This window comes from Zootoca vivipara, chromosome 6 (assembly GCF_965207765.1).
Source record: "Zootoca vivipara chromosome 6, rZooViv2.hap1.1, whole genome shotgun sequence".
Taxonomy (NCBI): domain Eukaryota; kingdom Metazoa; phylum Chordata; class Lepidosauria; order Squamata; family Lacertidae; genus Zootoca; species Zootoca vivipara.
Genome location: NC_142589.1, coordinates 94,884,221 through 94,899,894, shown reverse-complemented (window position 1 = coordinate 94,899,894; position 15,674 = coordinate 94,884,221). Strand labels below are relative to the sequence as shown.

At 47.6% G+C, this 15,674-nt stretch overlaps 1 protein-coding gene across 1 annotated transcript; it reads left to right on the top strand.

Moving 5' to 3' along the window:
- The first annotated feature begins 409 nt into the window (after positions 1–409).
- Positions 410–14,535, top strand: R3HDM4 (R3H domain containing 4). The gene is made up of 8 exons (XM_035118142.3): positions 410–600; positions 2,980–3,134; positions 3,614–3,732; positions 6,220–6,343; positions 7,258–7,343; positions 8,667–8,752; positions 9,223–9,278; positions 10,445–14,535. The coding sequence occupies exons 1-8, from the start codon at positions 515–517 to the stop codon at positions 10,546–10,548; spliced, it is 816 nt and encodes a 271-aa protein (XP_034974033.1). The 5' UTR covers positions 410–514; the 3' UTR covers positions 10,549–14,535.
- The last annotated feature ends 1,139 nt before the right edge of the window (positions 14,536–15,674 follow it).

Sequence of the window (15,674 nt, the reverse complement as noted above, 5' to 3'; positions counted from 1 at the left end):
GTGGTGGCGTCTCCTTCTTTGGAGGTCTTTAAGCAGAGGCTTGACATCCATCTGTCATGAATGCTTTGATGGTGTTTCCTGTTTGGCAGGGGGTTGGACTGGATGGCCCTTGTGGTCTCTCCCAACTCTAGGATTCTAGGATTCTAATGCAATGCAATCTCACACTCCGTGCAATGCAAATGCAAAACTCTCACGCGCTGCAATGCAATGCAATGCAATGCAATGCAATGCAACGCAAACACAAACCCGTGCAGCGCCATGCCCTGCGCAAAGCACGGAGCAAACTGCAAGGCGAGCGCGCAAAGGCGCTTTCTGCCGCTCTCTGCATATTGCAAACGCGGCGCCCGTTGCGTCAGCTTTGCATTGCACCGCCTCTTTCTCCCCCTTCTTCCCCCGGAGCTGACGCGTCTTCCTGGGGCGGTGCAGCCGGGGAGGCGGCTGGGCCGGGGGAGCTTTCCAAAAGCCAGGGGTGCTAGCCGGGTCCCAGGCATCAGGATCGCAACCCGGGCGAGCTATGGTGGTCCTGAACGGGGCAGATCCTGGAGGAGCAAGAGGAGGCCACGAGGAGCAACCGGGAGCCCCCCCGAAACAGCCCTATGGGTGAGTAATGGGGGGGCAGGTAGGCAAGGGGGAGCCTTGCCGCTGAATATTCGTGGCTCTTATTTGGAAAGAAAAGGAGATCAGTTGATTTCTTTAAAAGAATAAAAAGCAAAAGCATAGACTTGGTGGGTCAGGCAAGCTCTCCAAGCAGATGTAGCTAGCTAGCAAGCAAACAAACAAACAAACGGGAAGGCAACAGCTGTTTCCCTCCGGGAACAAGCAAGCTGATTCCCCCCCCCCGATAGACTTCTCCTGCATTTGGAGTTTCCATTGCAGCGGCACAACTCAGAAAATGGGGTGTGTGGAGAACCCTGCTGGACCAGACCTCATTTGGGGGTTCCTGATTTGGAGAAGGGCACCCCTGGGGAGACCGTGAGTTTGGTGTGCGGGACGCAACGTACACACACACACACACACACACACACACACACACACCGGGCCAGATTGGCTTACCTGATGTTTCAAAAGCACCTTGGAGCTGGAGGTTCTGCTTGGCAGAAGGAGCCCTTCCTCATTGCCCGTCCTAAGAAGTACTGAAACCGGCGGCTGTGGGCGTCTCTTGTGGTGGGGAGTTCCGCAAGCTCAAGATGGTGCATTGTAGGCAGCCTTTTGCCATGGTTTCACCCGAGCTGATCGGGGTTGTTAAATAACACAAACAGAAACACACACACGATGTATCTGGGAGCGAAGGAGGGAAACATGACCTGCCTCACTTACTCATCTCTGAATAAACTTCCTTGAATGACGTCAACTGTCAGAGCCTTTAAAATACCTGCAAAGGCCAGTTTTGGGGGGAGAGCGTCTCTTTTGCTCGACTCCCCGCTTTGCGGCATCTAGTGTACCGCCGTGAGAGCCGTAGATTCTGCAAACCTGATCTTTATTCATAGAATTGCAGAGTTGGAAGGGACCCCGAATCTCAGCTCGAAGCGTCCATGAGGCTGGTTACGGCTGTCCTTTCCTTTGACGAGGTTCCTGCTTCAGGCTGGTAGTCGAACTGGTCGCGCTTCTTGCTTGCAAGGTGGTTTGCGTTCCTAAAAAAAAGGAACCCAAAGAGTGACTCACCTGAGCTCAGTGTGTTTGGCAAGGTGGAACGGAGCTCATTCGTAGAATACGATGCTTGTTTGTAATAAATCGGATATTTCTTATCTCTGCGTTTAGGTTGATAAAAATGGATCAATGCAGGTCTCTTGAGTTTGGGGGCTCTCTTATTTTGGGGTGGGTCATGGCTGCAGAGAGACTGCTGATTTTTTTTAAAAAAGATTTTATTACATTTTCTTTTTCAATTATTACATACATCGCATATCCATAGCAGTAATATTAATATTAAATTCCCTCTCCCCTCCCCTCCTGGGCTTCCCCCAACTTCCATTTCTGGTTTATTTCCCCCCTATTTCACACTGCTATCACAAAAACACACTATATTGTTTCTTATCTTCTACATATTATTATCTATACAGTATATATAAAAATGTAAAATGCCCATGTTTGTGGGTCTCCACTTTTCTCCGAAACCGCTTGACCGTTGAGGTTGCAAAACATCGCCCTCTAGTGATGACTCCACTGGTACTGCAGCTTCCAAAGTTTCTGTCTCCAAAGCAGCTCAGCTCAGGTTTCCAGGGAACCCTCGCTAGACAAGAGCAAAACTCCTTGGCAGCAAATTCCACTGCCGAACAGCTCTTACTGTCAGGAAGCTCTTCCTAATGTTGAGGTGGAATCTTCTTTCTTGTCGTTTGAATCCGTTGCTCCGTGTCCGCTTCTCTGGAGCAGCAGAAAACAACCTTTCTCCCTCCCTCTATATGACATCCTTTTATATATTTGAACATGGCTATCATATCACCCCTTAACCTTCTCTTCTCCAGGCTGAACAAACCGTTGGAGTGGGGGGGGGGGGTAATCAAAATACCAACACTCACAAATGGCTACTCAACACACCGTCACACGAACATTACCTACGACATAAGGAGGAACCTTCGGGCATACGATATACGAGGGGGGGAGAGAGAGGGCTCGGGGTGACGTAACATGGGGGGGAAGATGATGTTACCCGCTGGGGGCTAAAGAGAGACGGATGTTTTTACGTCATGCGCCTCTCCTGGGAAACGGGGACCCTGACTGAGGCACAACAACATGTCGCCCACTACAGCTAGTAAATAATAAAGGTGTTGAGTGTTTATTTACTATAAATCCTGCCATCAAGTCTATAATATTTCTTTGTTTCTGTAAAATATAATATAAAGGGTTCCCATTCTCTTTTAAAGTCACTGTTGTCTTGATGTCTATCGGTCAGTTTTGCCATTTCCGCATAGTTCCATCAGTTTTTCTTGCCATTATTTTCATCGCCTGCTGATTTTTTAAACTCCCCGCTCCCCCTGTTTGCAGAAGGATCGAGGATTGCCTGCCGCCACTGGCCAGCCCCACCGCCAAGAGGTTCTCCCCGGCGAAGCGAAAGCAGTACTACATCAACCAAGCCATACGCAACTCGGATCTCATCCCCCGGGCCAAAGGGCGCAAGAGCCTGCAGCGCCTCGAGAACAGTTGAGTTTCGGGTTGGGGGCGCATCTCTGCCCAGAGGAATTGCAGAATCACAAGGGATCCCGGGGGTCATCTAGTCCAACCCGCAGCAGCCCAATGCTGGGGCTCGAACCCACGACCCTGAGATCAAGCTGCTCTGAGCCGGGGAGAGCTCAGCCCGTAGAACACGAGGGTCGCAGGTTTGAGCCCCACCTTGGGTGAATTATTCCTGCATTGCACGGGGCTGGACCCTCTGCAATTATGTGATTCTGCCGACTGAGCCGTGTTGTATCATGATAGGGGAAGCGTTTTCCGGCCCGAGGGCCGAATTCCATTCTTGGGGGGGGGGGGAGCCGCTAGCCACTTGTGGGCGGGACCAGCGGCAAAAGTGGGAGGAGCAATAAATTGAGATTTCAGCTTTGTAGCATAGTTTGGACGCATGCTGTGCATTGCTAACCTGCAGAGGGGAGTCACACATTCTGCGTCTCCCCCCCCCTCGCAGCACGTTATCTAATGACTCTCCTGGAGCAGGATGAATGCACAGGCGAAGACGGGGAGGTCACGCACCCGGCCAGTCCGAGCATCTTCACCGAAGCCTGCAACAATGAGACGTACATCAAGGTACGCGTTGTGGTCTCCCCCCCCCCCCGTTCAATTCCAGCTCTCTTCCTCGAGAGGCACCCCTCACCTCTCTAGAGCAGATTCCTTCCGTTTTTTTTTTTTTTTGCAAATGGCATCTTTTCTATATTAAAACAAACCAACCATTCGGCAATGTTTCACGTTTGCATTTTGTAGGTGGAAATTGCATCTCCTCCCCGCCCCCCGCCCCCAGCAGTCACCCAAATTCGGTTTTGATTAATTCAGTCAAATTGGTGCAAGGTTAAAGCAAGTCATTTTGCAAGACCTCGGCCTCAATGGAAAGGAACTTTGCCAGACCTGAGCTGCCAGATTGAAAGAGCGCGTTGCTAAGCCTCAGGTGCTTTGCCAAGTTTTTTAAGTTTGAAAGCTTTGCGGAGCCCGAACTTTGAAGCAGCCCCGTGCTTGTCGTTTTCAGCCCTATGCAGGAATTAGGATCTGAACGAGTCAGCGCTCTGAATTCCGAAGCCTTTTTTCTGTACCTGGGTCCGGAATTCATCTTTCGAACTCGGGTTCCAGCCGGGAGGTACAAACAACTTGCCTCCGCTGTGATGGTGGTGGTTGTTGTTCTAATGGCATGTATCAGATTTGAAACCGTTTCTGCAAAACCTCAAAACGTTTTTGCATACGAAAGCGATCTTTTAATTGTTTTGCCTTATACTGTACATGAATTCATGTGAGCTGGGTTTTTTTTTTAATCTTTCGTGTCTTTTTAATTGTGAAATTGTTTCTAGTTATCTTACGGGGAGTGATTGCCGGACAGACTTAAATTGTAGAACTGCAACCCTTGCTTAAAAACCACCCAGCATTGAATAGGTGAATACAGGTGAAACTTGGAAAATTCGTCAAAAAGTGCATTTATTTCAGTAACGCAACTTAAAAGGTGAAACCAATATATGAGATAGATGCATGACATGCAAAGCAAGATATGTCAAGCCATTATTTGTTGTAATTGTAATTATTTGTCGTTAGGTGGGTCAATTATAAATGGAATGGAATGAATGAAATGTACAGTAATAGCGATGTTTATTTTTGTTTATTTTTGTATTATCGTAACTATTTGTTTTATTACTGTGGAATTTCCAAAAGAAAGCATTTGTACAAATAAAAATAAAAATAAAAAATAAAAAGTTGCATCACTGCAATAAATGCACTTTTCGACAATATTCTAATTTTCTGAGTTTCACCTGTATTTCCTTACTTGCACTGTCGCAGCCGTACCTAGCGAGGATTTGAACCCGGGGCCTTCAGGTGCTGCACCGCCGAGCTCCGATCGGCTACGTAGGATTTGCCATGTTGTCCCCAAGCCCCAAAAAATAAAATAAAAGTGACTTTGGCAAGGAAGGGCATCCTTTTTGATGACTTTAAGCTTCCCTTTTGCAGTGGGTTCAACTGGATGACCCTCAGGGGTCCCTTGCAGCTCTGTGATTTTATGTGGAGTCTCGCCATCCGAGGGACCGTAGGTAATGCAGTTCCCATCATCCTTGACCCACTGGCCACACCAGGGCTAATGGAAGTCGGAGTAATTTTAACAGGATTTATAAGGGCCACAGGTATTCCCCACCCATGACCTATAAAGAGGCATTCTCCGCTCTTGCCCCTTCTAAATAGAGGCATTTTCCCAACCCTGGATGTTACCTGAACCGGAAAAAACAACACATCTTTCCTAGGATTTTGTAGGAGTTGGAAGGGACCTCGGGGGGCCATCCATTCCAACCCCCTTCAAGGCAGGAATCTTTCGCCGCACGAGATGGGCGTGGGGTATAAATGTCACCATGGGGCTAGAACCCGCAACCCTAAGATTCAGAGTTTCATGCTCCCCTCGAAACCCGTACGAACTACACTCGGTTCTCTGTCCTGTGTCCACTTAATCAACTTGACAGTGGATTCACCTGAGAAAAATAAATTTAAAAACGGCCCTGCGAAATGCTGCTGTTTGGTTCGAGATCAGGTTGTGCATTCATGAGATTTGTCATTTTTGTGTGTGTGTGTGTGTGTGTGTCGGCTAAGATTTGGAACGACTTCATGAACCCCGAAAATGAAGCCTTAGACCCTCAAACCCATTGGGGTTTTAGGGGGGTGACCCCCGCGTTTGAGGGTCTTATCTATTGCTCCGTTTTTTGGGGGGCGCTGCAAAACGCAGGGTGTTTCTTCGCCGTGGGAAAAAGGACAGCAAAACTTTGGCACCGGTTTCTTGGGGGGATCCCAGATTTTGGGGTTCGTAGTTAACGAAGCTGCTTGGGGCTGATGGGAGAGGGAGACCACAAAGTTTGTTGGGGGCATGGGTGAAAACGCATCCCTTTTTTAAGGCCACGCACCCCCAAAATAGGGCTGCATTGCGTTGTTCGACTCAGTTGGCCAGGCCGCTTGATTTTTTTTAATGATCCTTTGATTTTTCAATGCAGCCCATAATTTAGTCTGCAAGCAATTTATAGAAATAAATTTGTCGTGTGTGTGTGTTTGTCGGCTAAGATTTGGAACGACTTCATGAACCGGTCTGGCGAAGAACAAGAGCGAGTCCTCTTGTACCTGGAAGAGAAGGCGGCGAAGAAGCAGAAGGGCAAGCTGGCCGACAAACCGGATGTCAAGTGGAAAGGTACGCCTGGCCTACCTTGCAGGGTTGTTTTGCATTTCTGATGCAAAAAAAAGCCCTTCCTTCTCTCTCTCCCTCTCTCTCTCTCTCTTCCTTGCAGTCAAACGGGCTCCCAACTCAGTTTCCAGAGCATCTTTGCTCTTGGAGGGAGGTAGAGATTTCTGCTTTCAGACGAACCTCCCTATACAGGAGCAGTCTACCCTTGCAACGCTCCCTGTTCAGGGGAGGCCCTCCTGGGGAAGAGGGTGTGGTGGCAGGCAGGCATCCAACAGGTGCTGCTTTGCAGACTTACCTGCCACGTCAGGGAGCGAGGAACTCTTTTTTTTTTTTTAGGGCCGCATCCGCTCATTGGAAGCGGTCCGAGGGCCACATGGCACCGGCGGACACAGCCAACGGGTGCAGCTCTTAAACTCTCCGGCTAGAACATGGGTAGGCAAACTGAGGCCCCCCCGGGGGCTGGATCCGGCCCATTCGCCTTCTCAAATCAGCCGACGGACGGTCCGGGAATCGGCGGGTTTTTACATGAGTAGAATATGTCCTTTTATTTGAAATTAATCTCTGGGTTATTTGTGGGGCCTGTCTGGTGTTTTTACATGAGTAGAATGTGTGCTTTTATTTAAAATGCATCTCTGGGTTATTTGTGGGGCATAGGAATTCGTGCATTTTCCACCCACCCCCCAAAAAATATAGTCTGGCGGCCAACCCCCCCCCCCAAGGTCTGAGGGACAGTGGACCAGCCCCCTGCTGGAAAAGTTTGCTTACCCCTGATCTAGAAGCTCCTGGCCCCTGTTCTTCCCCTTAGAATCACAGAATTGCAGAACTGGAAGGGGCACCCCAGGGTCATCTAGGCCAACCCCCTGCAACGCAGGAATCTCACGGCCTGTTTCCCTCCTCTTCCCACCGTCTTTCCGTTGCAGAACACTCCGGTGACACCCCGCAAGAGTGTTTCCAGCGCATCAGCCGGCGCTTGAGAACGACCCTGAAACGGAGCCGTATCCCAATGGTAGGTTTCGAACGCGGGGCAGGCCGGGGCCGGAGAAGCACCAGAGCTGTTTCCACTGGGCTCTGCTCGAAAGATCCTCGGCTTCCGCCTTCTCCTTGATATCCTTCCTTTTCCAGCCGATTGTTGGCCAAGAACGTAGTTTCTGAGATTTGGCGCCTGGGAACGCTTGCCTTTCCTCCTCCGCCGCAACCCTTTCTTCCTTTTGTGTCGTGCCGTCGGTTGTAAACCCGAGGGCAGCTTGTTGATTCGGATAAATAACCATGCAGTTTTTAGAAGACACCTGAAGGCAGCCCCATATATCGGGAAGCTTTCAACGTTGGGTGTTTTATTGTTTTTATAGGTGTTGGAAGCTGCCCAGAGTGGCTGGGGCATAACATATGGTATAAATAATAGGGTGGTTCATAAAAAAACTTTTTTAAAAAAATTAAATGCCTGCTCCAAAGGTCTTATCTTACTGCACTAGGGATTATATAGCTATATCTGAAATTTCATGCATATCAGTTAATATCTTGACCCTCCTCCACGAAAATGATGCAGCAGCTAAAAAAGCCAATGCAATTCTGGGCTGCATCAATAGGAGTATAGCATCAAGGGAAGTAATAGTACCACTGTATTCTGCTCTGGTCAGACCTCACCTGGAGTACTGTGTCCAGTTCTGGGCACCACAGTTCAAGAAGGATACTGACAAGCTGGAACGTGTCCAGAAGAGGGCAACCAAAATGGTCAAAGGCCTGGAAACGATGCCTTATGAGGAACGGCTTAGGGAGCTGGGTATGTTTAGCCTGGAGAAGAGAAGGTTAAGGGGTGATATGATAGCCATGTTCAAATATATAAAAGGATGTCATATAGAGGAGGGAGAAAGGTTGTTTTCTGCTGCTCCAGAGGAGCGGACACAGAGCAATGGATTCAAACTACAAGAAAGAAGATTCCACCTAAACATTAGGAAGAACTTCCTGACAGTAAGAGCTGTTCGGCAGTGGAATTTGCTACCAAGGAGTGTGGTGGAGTCTCCTTCTTTGGAGGTCTTTAAGCAGAGGCTTGACAGGCATATGTCAAGAATGCTTTGATGGTGTTTCCTGCTTGGCAGAGGGTTGGACTGGATGGCCCTTGTGGTCTCTTCCAACTCTACGATTCTATGATTCTATGAAAATAGCTGTTTACTTGGCTGTTTTCCTATGAAATTTCAGTGGAGCAGGGTCAAGATATTAACTGATATGCATTCCTGCTGTGATATCGGGAGGGATGCAATTATTATTATTATTATTATTATTATTATTATTAATAAAGAAGAGACATGCTTCTTCCCCCCACCCCCACCCCCAGGGGACCCTGGAGTGCCTCGAGGATGAGCTATTGGCCTTTTTTTCCACCAGCCCTCGTTCCGTCTACACGGCAATGATGGACAACAGGTAACAAAGCGGTTCTCGCGACGGGTTCCGCTGCCTGATGGGAATTGTAGTACAGAAGGGGGATGTGCAACTTGGTTTGTGCATGGAAAACTTAAAACAAATCCTCATTTCCTGATCAACAGCCTTTGGACTGTAATGTAACTGAAATAGAAAATATTTAGAAAGGTTTTTCTTCCAAAAGCATTTCATTTTAAAAATCCGATTTAATTTTTTTTAAAAAAAATCGATTTTGTGTGTGTGTGTGTGTGTGTGTGTGTGTGTTTTAAAAAATCATTGATTTTTATCCACCCCGGTGAGGACGATGGGAAATGGACGATGGGCCAAAGGTTCTTGGTTGTTCAGCTCCCATCCGTCCCCGTCATGGGGGAATGCGATCTGGGCACCTAGCAAAATCTGGACATCCCCTTCCCCGTTGCGAGAGAACTTGCAGAAGCGGATAAAAATGTGTTTTTCGATTTCTTTTCTTGCAGCTTCGAAAGGCTGCTCCTTCACGCCGTCTGCCAATACATGGACCTCGCTTCTGCCAGTAAGGGCTCCTTTCTGATATTATTTCGTATTTTTTTTGGGGGGGGGAGGAAACTTGCTTGCTCACGTCGAACGTGGCTATCTCTCCCTTGCAGGGAGGGCGAGGCCTTTCTGGGCTGCCTCTGCCTTCCATTCCGGCCTCCATGGCTGGGTGATAAGGAGGAAATAACGTTTCTTTTATTTTAAAAAAATGCAATTGCAAAGCCCTGCTTCCCTCGCCCAACTCCCCCCCCCCCCAATATCTCCTAAGGTTTTCTTCTACAGTGGTCCCTTGGTTCTCAGATTTAATCTGTTCCGGAAGTCCTTTTCCAAAACCAAAGCGTTCCAAAACCAAGGCGCAGTTTCCCATAGAAAGTCATGCAAAACAGATTAATCTGTCACAGACTTTTAAAAACAACCCCTAAAACAGCAATTTTACATGAATTTTACTATCTAACGAGACCATCGATCCATAAAACAAAAGCAAGAATCAATGTACTGTATTGTAAAATAAATAAGACAGTATTGTAGGTGATAAAAATTAAAATTATTATTTTTTCTTACCTGCACAGATGATGGTCATTGTGACTGTTGAAAAAGACTTGTTTGCCTCTCTCAATACCGATGGACTATATTGTCTAATTTTGTTCGTACAACAGCGGCAGACTTTCATTTGCTGTGATTCTATTACATATTCTCGTGGATGGGGGGCTTTTATCCATTTCCGCAGTCACACAACCCATCAATTGGTAGCTGAACTGGGTTCCGCGCAGTCACAAAAACAAATGAACCTGAAAAAGCTTTAAAAACAGAAACGCAAAATGAAGAGCAAAAACAAAAGCGCCAAACTTAATCCATTCTGGAAGTGCGTTTGACTTCCGAAATGTTCAGAAACCAAGGCGCGGCTTCTGATTAGTGCAGGCGCCCCGGAGACAAGAGCCGACAGCTGCGTCGGGCGTCTGGCTTCCGGAAAACAGTCGAAAACAAGAACACTTATTTCCGGGTTTTCAGTGTTTGGGAACCAACTTGTATTTGCTTGTTTCCTTTTGGAAAAGAACACCTTGTCCTTTTGTTTTTCAAGGTGTTTAAAGACACCAAAATTATTATCACCATTACAGTTATTGCTACCATTTATTATTATTATTATTATTATTATTATTATTATTATTATTATTATTTCCGTCTTAGGTTCTGACTACGAAGGAAAACGCCAGATGAAAGTTAGCAACAAGCACACCATTTTCCTGCCTCCGGACCCCCTTCTCTCGACTTACCTGGAGCAAATGAGCTGATGGCGGCCCGGGAGACAGCGGGGGGCGCCCCCCTTCCAGCATCAATCCGGGTCATCTTCCGGGGGTCGTCCCCCCTTTGAAATTTCTGCTTCCGTTGGCTTAAAAAAAAAAGTATTTAAAGACAAATGAGTTGTGGCGGGGAGGGCATCTCTCACCGGAGATGCTGGGGGCTAGGGATGTTGTCTCTGGTTGCCTAGCAACCGCCTCCCATCTCAGTAAGGGAAGGATGCAGGCCAGCCAATGCTTTTGTTGCCTGTGGTTGCCTAGCAACCGCCTCCCACCTCCCCAAAACTCCATGTCATCCGGTTCGCTCCAAACCAGAGCCGGGCTTTGGCAAATGTTTTGCAGCGCCCCGAAAACGGAGCCATAGACCCTCAAACCCGTTGGGGGTTTTAGGGGGGGTGACCCCCAGGTTTGAGGGTCTTAGCTATGGCTCTGTTTTTTGGGGGTGCCGCAAAGCGCGGGGTGTTTCTTTGCCATGGAAAAAAGGACCGCAAAACTTTGGCACCGGTTTCGAGGGGGATCCCGGATTTTGGGGTTCGTAGTTAACGAAGCTGCTTGGGAGAGGGAGACTGCAACGTTTGTGGGTGAGAAATCATCCCTTTTTTAAGTCCGCACACCCCCAAAATAGGATTGCATTGCGTTGTTCGACTCAGCTGGCCAGGCCGCTTGATTTTCAATTCAATCCTTTGATTTTTCAATGCAGCCCATGATTTAGTCAGCCAGCAATTTCTAAAAAATTGTATATTTTTAATAGGTCTCTCTTTCTTTGAAAATGAAAACTGGGATTTCTGAAGGATGTTTTCTTTCTTACTCAAAAGGGAATGCTTCTCCTCCCCCTGAGATGCAGAAGGGTTCAAATTTGCTTTTCTTTCTTTTATACCTTCGGATTTGACACTTGATTCGAATTTGGCACAGAAGCTGTGAGCGGGCGTTGTGCCAATCCAAGAAAACGCTTCGATGTTTTCTCATCCAGGGCCAGGACTATAAAAACCCAAACTTTTTAAAGTTTTTTGTAGGGTGAAATTTTTGTGGGCTCTTCAGGGCCAGAGATCGATGGTGTTCCTTTCAGGTTGTGCCCAGTTTTACGTCCTACTCGAAGTAGACCTGTTGAAATTGATGGGCAATGACCCCCTTGAGTGCATTTATTTCAGCGCTCAATTAATTTCGTCTGCCCCGAGAAAAAGATAGGATGCCTCCACACTAGACATTTAAAGTGCTGTGGCACCACTTTAGAGAGTCCTTGCTTCTCCCCTAAAGAACCCTGGAAATTATAGTTTGTTCAGGGCGCTGAGAATTGTTAGGAGACCCCCCCCCAATTCCCCACCCCCAGTGCTACAGTTTCCAGAATGGTTTAACAACCCATTCCTCTTCACGGGGAGCGCCGCTGGAAATTACAGCAGTGTGGCGGAGAGGAATACATCTCGGCGCCCTTATCAAACTACAACTCCCAGGATTTTTTTTTGGGGGGGGGGGTTACCCATGACAGTTTAAAGTAATATCATAAATGGCTCAGTGCGAATGGGATACAACTCCTTTTCCCCCCTGCAAACGAAAGCATCGCATCTCAAATAACTTTGGAGAATTTGAAAAGGGGTGATTTCGTCGACCCAATTTGATGCAGTCGTTTTTTTATTTTGCGTTTTTGCAATGCAAACTTGGGGGTGGGGGGGGGAAAGGTTTCCTCTCTCCCGCAAGCTTTTTGGGGAAAAGGTTTCCTCTCTCCCGCAAGCTTTCTCGAAATATCCACAATGCCTCTCGAATCGGCAGCCGTTTGACCTGGAGACATTTATCTATTTATATATCCCTGGTTTCTAAAAAAATAAATGTTATAGAGCTGGCGTCGTCGTTAGCCTGGCTTTGCCAAAAGAGGTCAAAAGGAGACTCTAACTGATTTTAAAGCGGCAGAATTTGGGTTTCCCCACAAGCGCCTTGAATTCTCAATAAATCCTTGGGGCGGAGGGGGGTGCGTGAGACCATTTTTCAAGGGGCTGCGTTGCTGCAGTTCAGGAGAGGATCGGGTCCGCCTCGCGGGGGGGGGGGGTCGTGCCAGGAAACAGCCGCCCATCTGTTCTGGCATCTGGGCTCAGGTAGACTGCTCCTGGGATGGGAGGTTCTCTCTCTTAGCTACAATGGGCTTTGTTTGTTTCTGTCTCAACACTCTTTTATTATGGGGGGGGGAAACAACACCTCTTGGAAACTGGGTGCCCTCCTGCAACACCTACAGGAGGAAAAAACTGTTCTAACTGGCCTTAACGGTGCTTTGATTTGTAACCCGAATTTCTCTGAATTTGGGGGTCGGATCGCATCGTGTCTGTAGCAACCCCCCCCCCAAAAAAACAACAGCAGCCGTCCGTTCTCAGCCGAACTGCCTCATTTTCTAAATGTATGAATGACAATTGCAGATTTCCCCTTTTTTTGCCCACCCCCCCAAGTTGCCAGAAGCCAGCCTGTGTTTTGTAAAATGTAATATAGTGTATTTTTAAAGATAATAGGTGTGTATCTGTAAGTTTTATGGCCAATTGATTAGGATTTTATTTTCGGTTTCCCCCAAATTGCTATGTACTGATGAAATGACCCTGGCAAAAAAATTATTATTATTATTATCCCTCCTTCTTCGCCGCTGGTTCATTCGTTTGTTTGGTTTTCCCAGTTTGCTCTGTCGTGCCATAAAGTGCAATGAAAAGTGAGTTTTTTAAAATGTTAAATTATATTAAATTAAAACATGCATCGCCGTCTGTTCCAAAGAAGTCTACGCAAGTTTTTAAAAAACCTCAAAAATGAATTTAGCCGACCCCGCTCCTCGGGAATGGATTCCTTTCCCTCCGTAGGGCAGGGAAGAGAAATCTGTGGTCTTTCAATTGTTAGAATCGTAGAATTGTAGAGCTGGAAGGGACCCAAGGGTCACAATTAGTTGAATAAATTAATAAAATAAGAAAATCAGGCAGGGGTGCGACAGGGAACCTCCTCGCAGGATCTCAGCCCTGAGGCATCTTTGTCAAAGGCTCTTTGCATCGGATGCGATTGGATCCTTTAAAAAAAGGTGAACCTGGAGGAGGCTTCCTGCTGTACCTCTGTCTGATATACCGGTCTGCCCTTCACATGCTAGTTTGAATTCCTGTCTGTACAAGGGATGGATTTCTTGACCTTGGGAGCCTGGTGATCAATAAAGATGAGAGCCAATATTCCTGCATTGCATGGGGTTGGCCTAGATGACCCTTGGGGATCCCTTCCAACTCTAGAATTCATCAGGAATCATCTGCTGAAGAGGAATATCATCGGGAAATAGAGGGTCTTTTTCCCCGGCTACTGATCACATATGGATTTTTATTTTGATTGTTGCATGCTCAGAGAACTATACCAAAGTTGAGTTTGTGTGTGTGTGTGTGTGTGTGTGTGTGTGTGTGTGTGTGTGTTTGGTTTTATGATTATCCGGGGTGTCAGTTTCCCTTTGCAACTGTTCTTCTTATTGAGAGTTGTGGCATTTATGGTGATTTTCAGACTTTTTCAAGGAAGATGCCGAATTTCTGGTTTTTTAAAAGGATCTCTTCTTCCGCTTGTATTGCCACGATGGTGTCAAAACAGTGGGATTTTGTGGGGGGGGGGCAGCCAAATTCCTGGGGTTAACTTGGCCCTAAGTCAGAGGAAATACTTTCCCCTGAAATATACTTAGGCTGGGTTCCCCCCCCCCCCATGTTTGCAAGCTCCCCCTACGAGGGGAAAACTCCCTGCCTGCAGAAATCTAATCTGCCAAGGAAACTTCTGCCCAACCTTTCTAACTTTCCATGTGCAAGAAGAATTGGAGGGGGGGGGCATTTGAACATGAAACACCCCCCTCCACAATTACACACTTTCCTTGCACTGCAACGGCGCAGAGACCTTCCTTCTGCTGAACATACAAACCAACTTTGCATTTTCCAGAAGAACCAAATGTTGCTCCGTGTAAGATGTTTTCATGTAAATAATAATAAAAAATGATGCTTTTAAGAGTATTGCCTTTCTTAAATGCAGAAAGGGGACTCGTTGGGAAGGTGGGGGGGGGGAGGCTTGCTTGCATTTCCAAGCCGCAGGCAGAAATCCAACAGGTGAGGCGGCTTCCTGTAATAAGGAGCAGTGGTGGATTTCTGCATTTTTTCTGATTTGCAGGAGCCTGGGAATGATGAGAGTTGGTGAGTCAGGCAGCCGGAAAGGGCGGATGTAGCTTTCCTCATGAGGAGGGGGAGAACCCAAACTTCCTTAGCGGCCCTCCAGAAGTTGGGAACAAAGGCATGCGGCCCTTGGGCTGCGAAGGACCCGCTCCCCAACCCCACTCAGCAATCAACGATGCCTCCAATTTGCAGATGACACCAAACTTGGGGTGGGGGTGAATGCCGCAGAAGCCAGAAACGGGATTTAAGATGACCTTAACAGATCGGGGAACTGGGCCAGAGCTAAAAATATGAATTTCCATAGGGACAAAGGCCAGGTTCTGCACTTAGACAGGAAGAACCAGATGCACAAATATAGGATGGGGGACACCGGGCTTATTAGCAGTGCATGTGAAAAGGATCTGGGGGGTCTCGGTGGACCGCAAACTTGACGTGGGCCAACTGTGTGATGCAGCAGCAAAAAAAGCTAACACTATTCTAGGCTGCATCCACAGAAGTCTAGTGTCCAGATCAAGGGAACTCTGAAGAGTCCCGCTCTATTCTGCCTCTGGTCGGACCACACCTGGAGTCCTGTGTCCATTTCTGGGCACCACAATTTAAGGATATTGACAAGCTGGAAGGTGTGCAGGGGAGGGCAACCGAGATGATCAAGGGACTGGAAACTGAGCCTGATTAGGAACGGTCGAAGGAGCTGGGGATGTTTAGCCTGGGAAAGAGGAGACTTAAAGGAGATAGGAGAGCCGTCTTCCAATATCTGAAGGGCTGCCACATGGAAGAGGGAGCAAGCTTGTTTTTCTCCTGCTCCGGCGGGCAGGACTCGAACCCATGGCGCCGAGTGACAAAGAAGGAGATTCCAACTCAATGTCAGGATGAACTTTCCAACAGTAAGTGTCGTTTGACCGTGGGACGGAAGGTGGCAGACCCTCCTTCCTCGGAGGTTCCTAAGCAGAGGTTCGATGACCCTCTGTTGGGGATGCT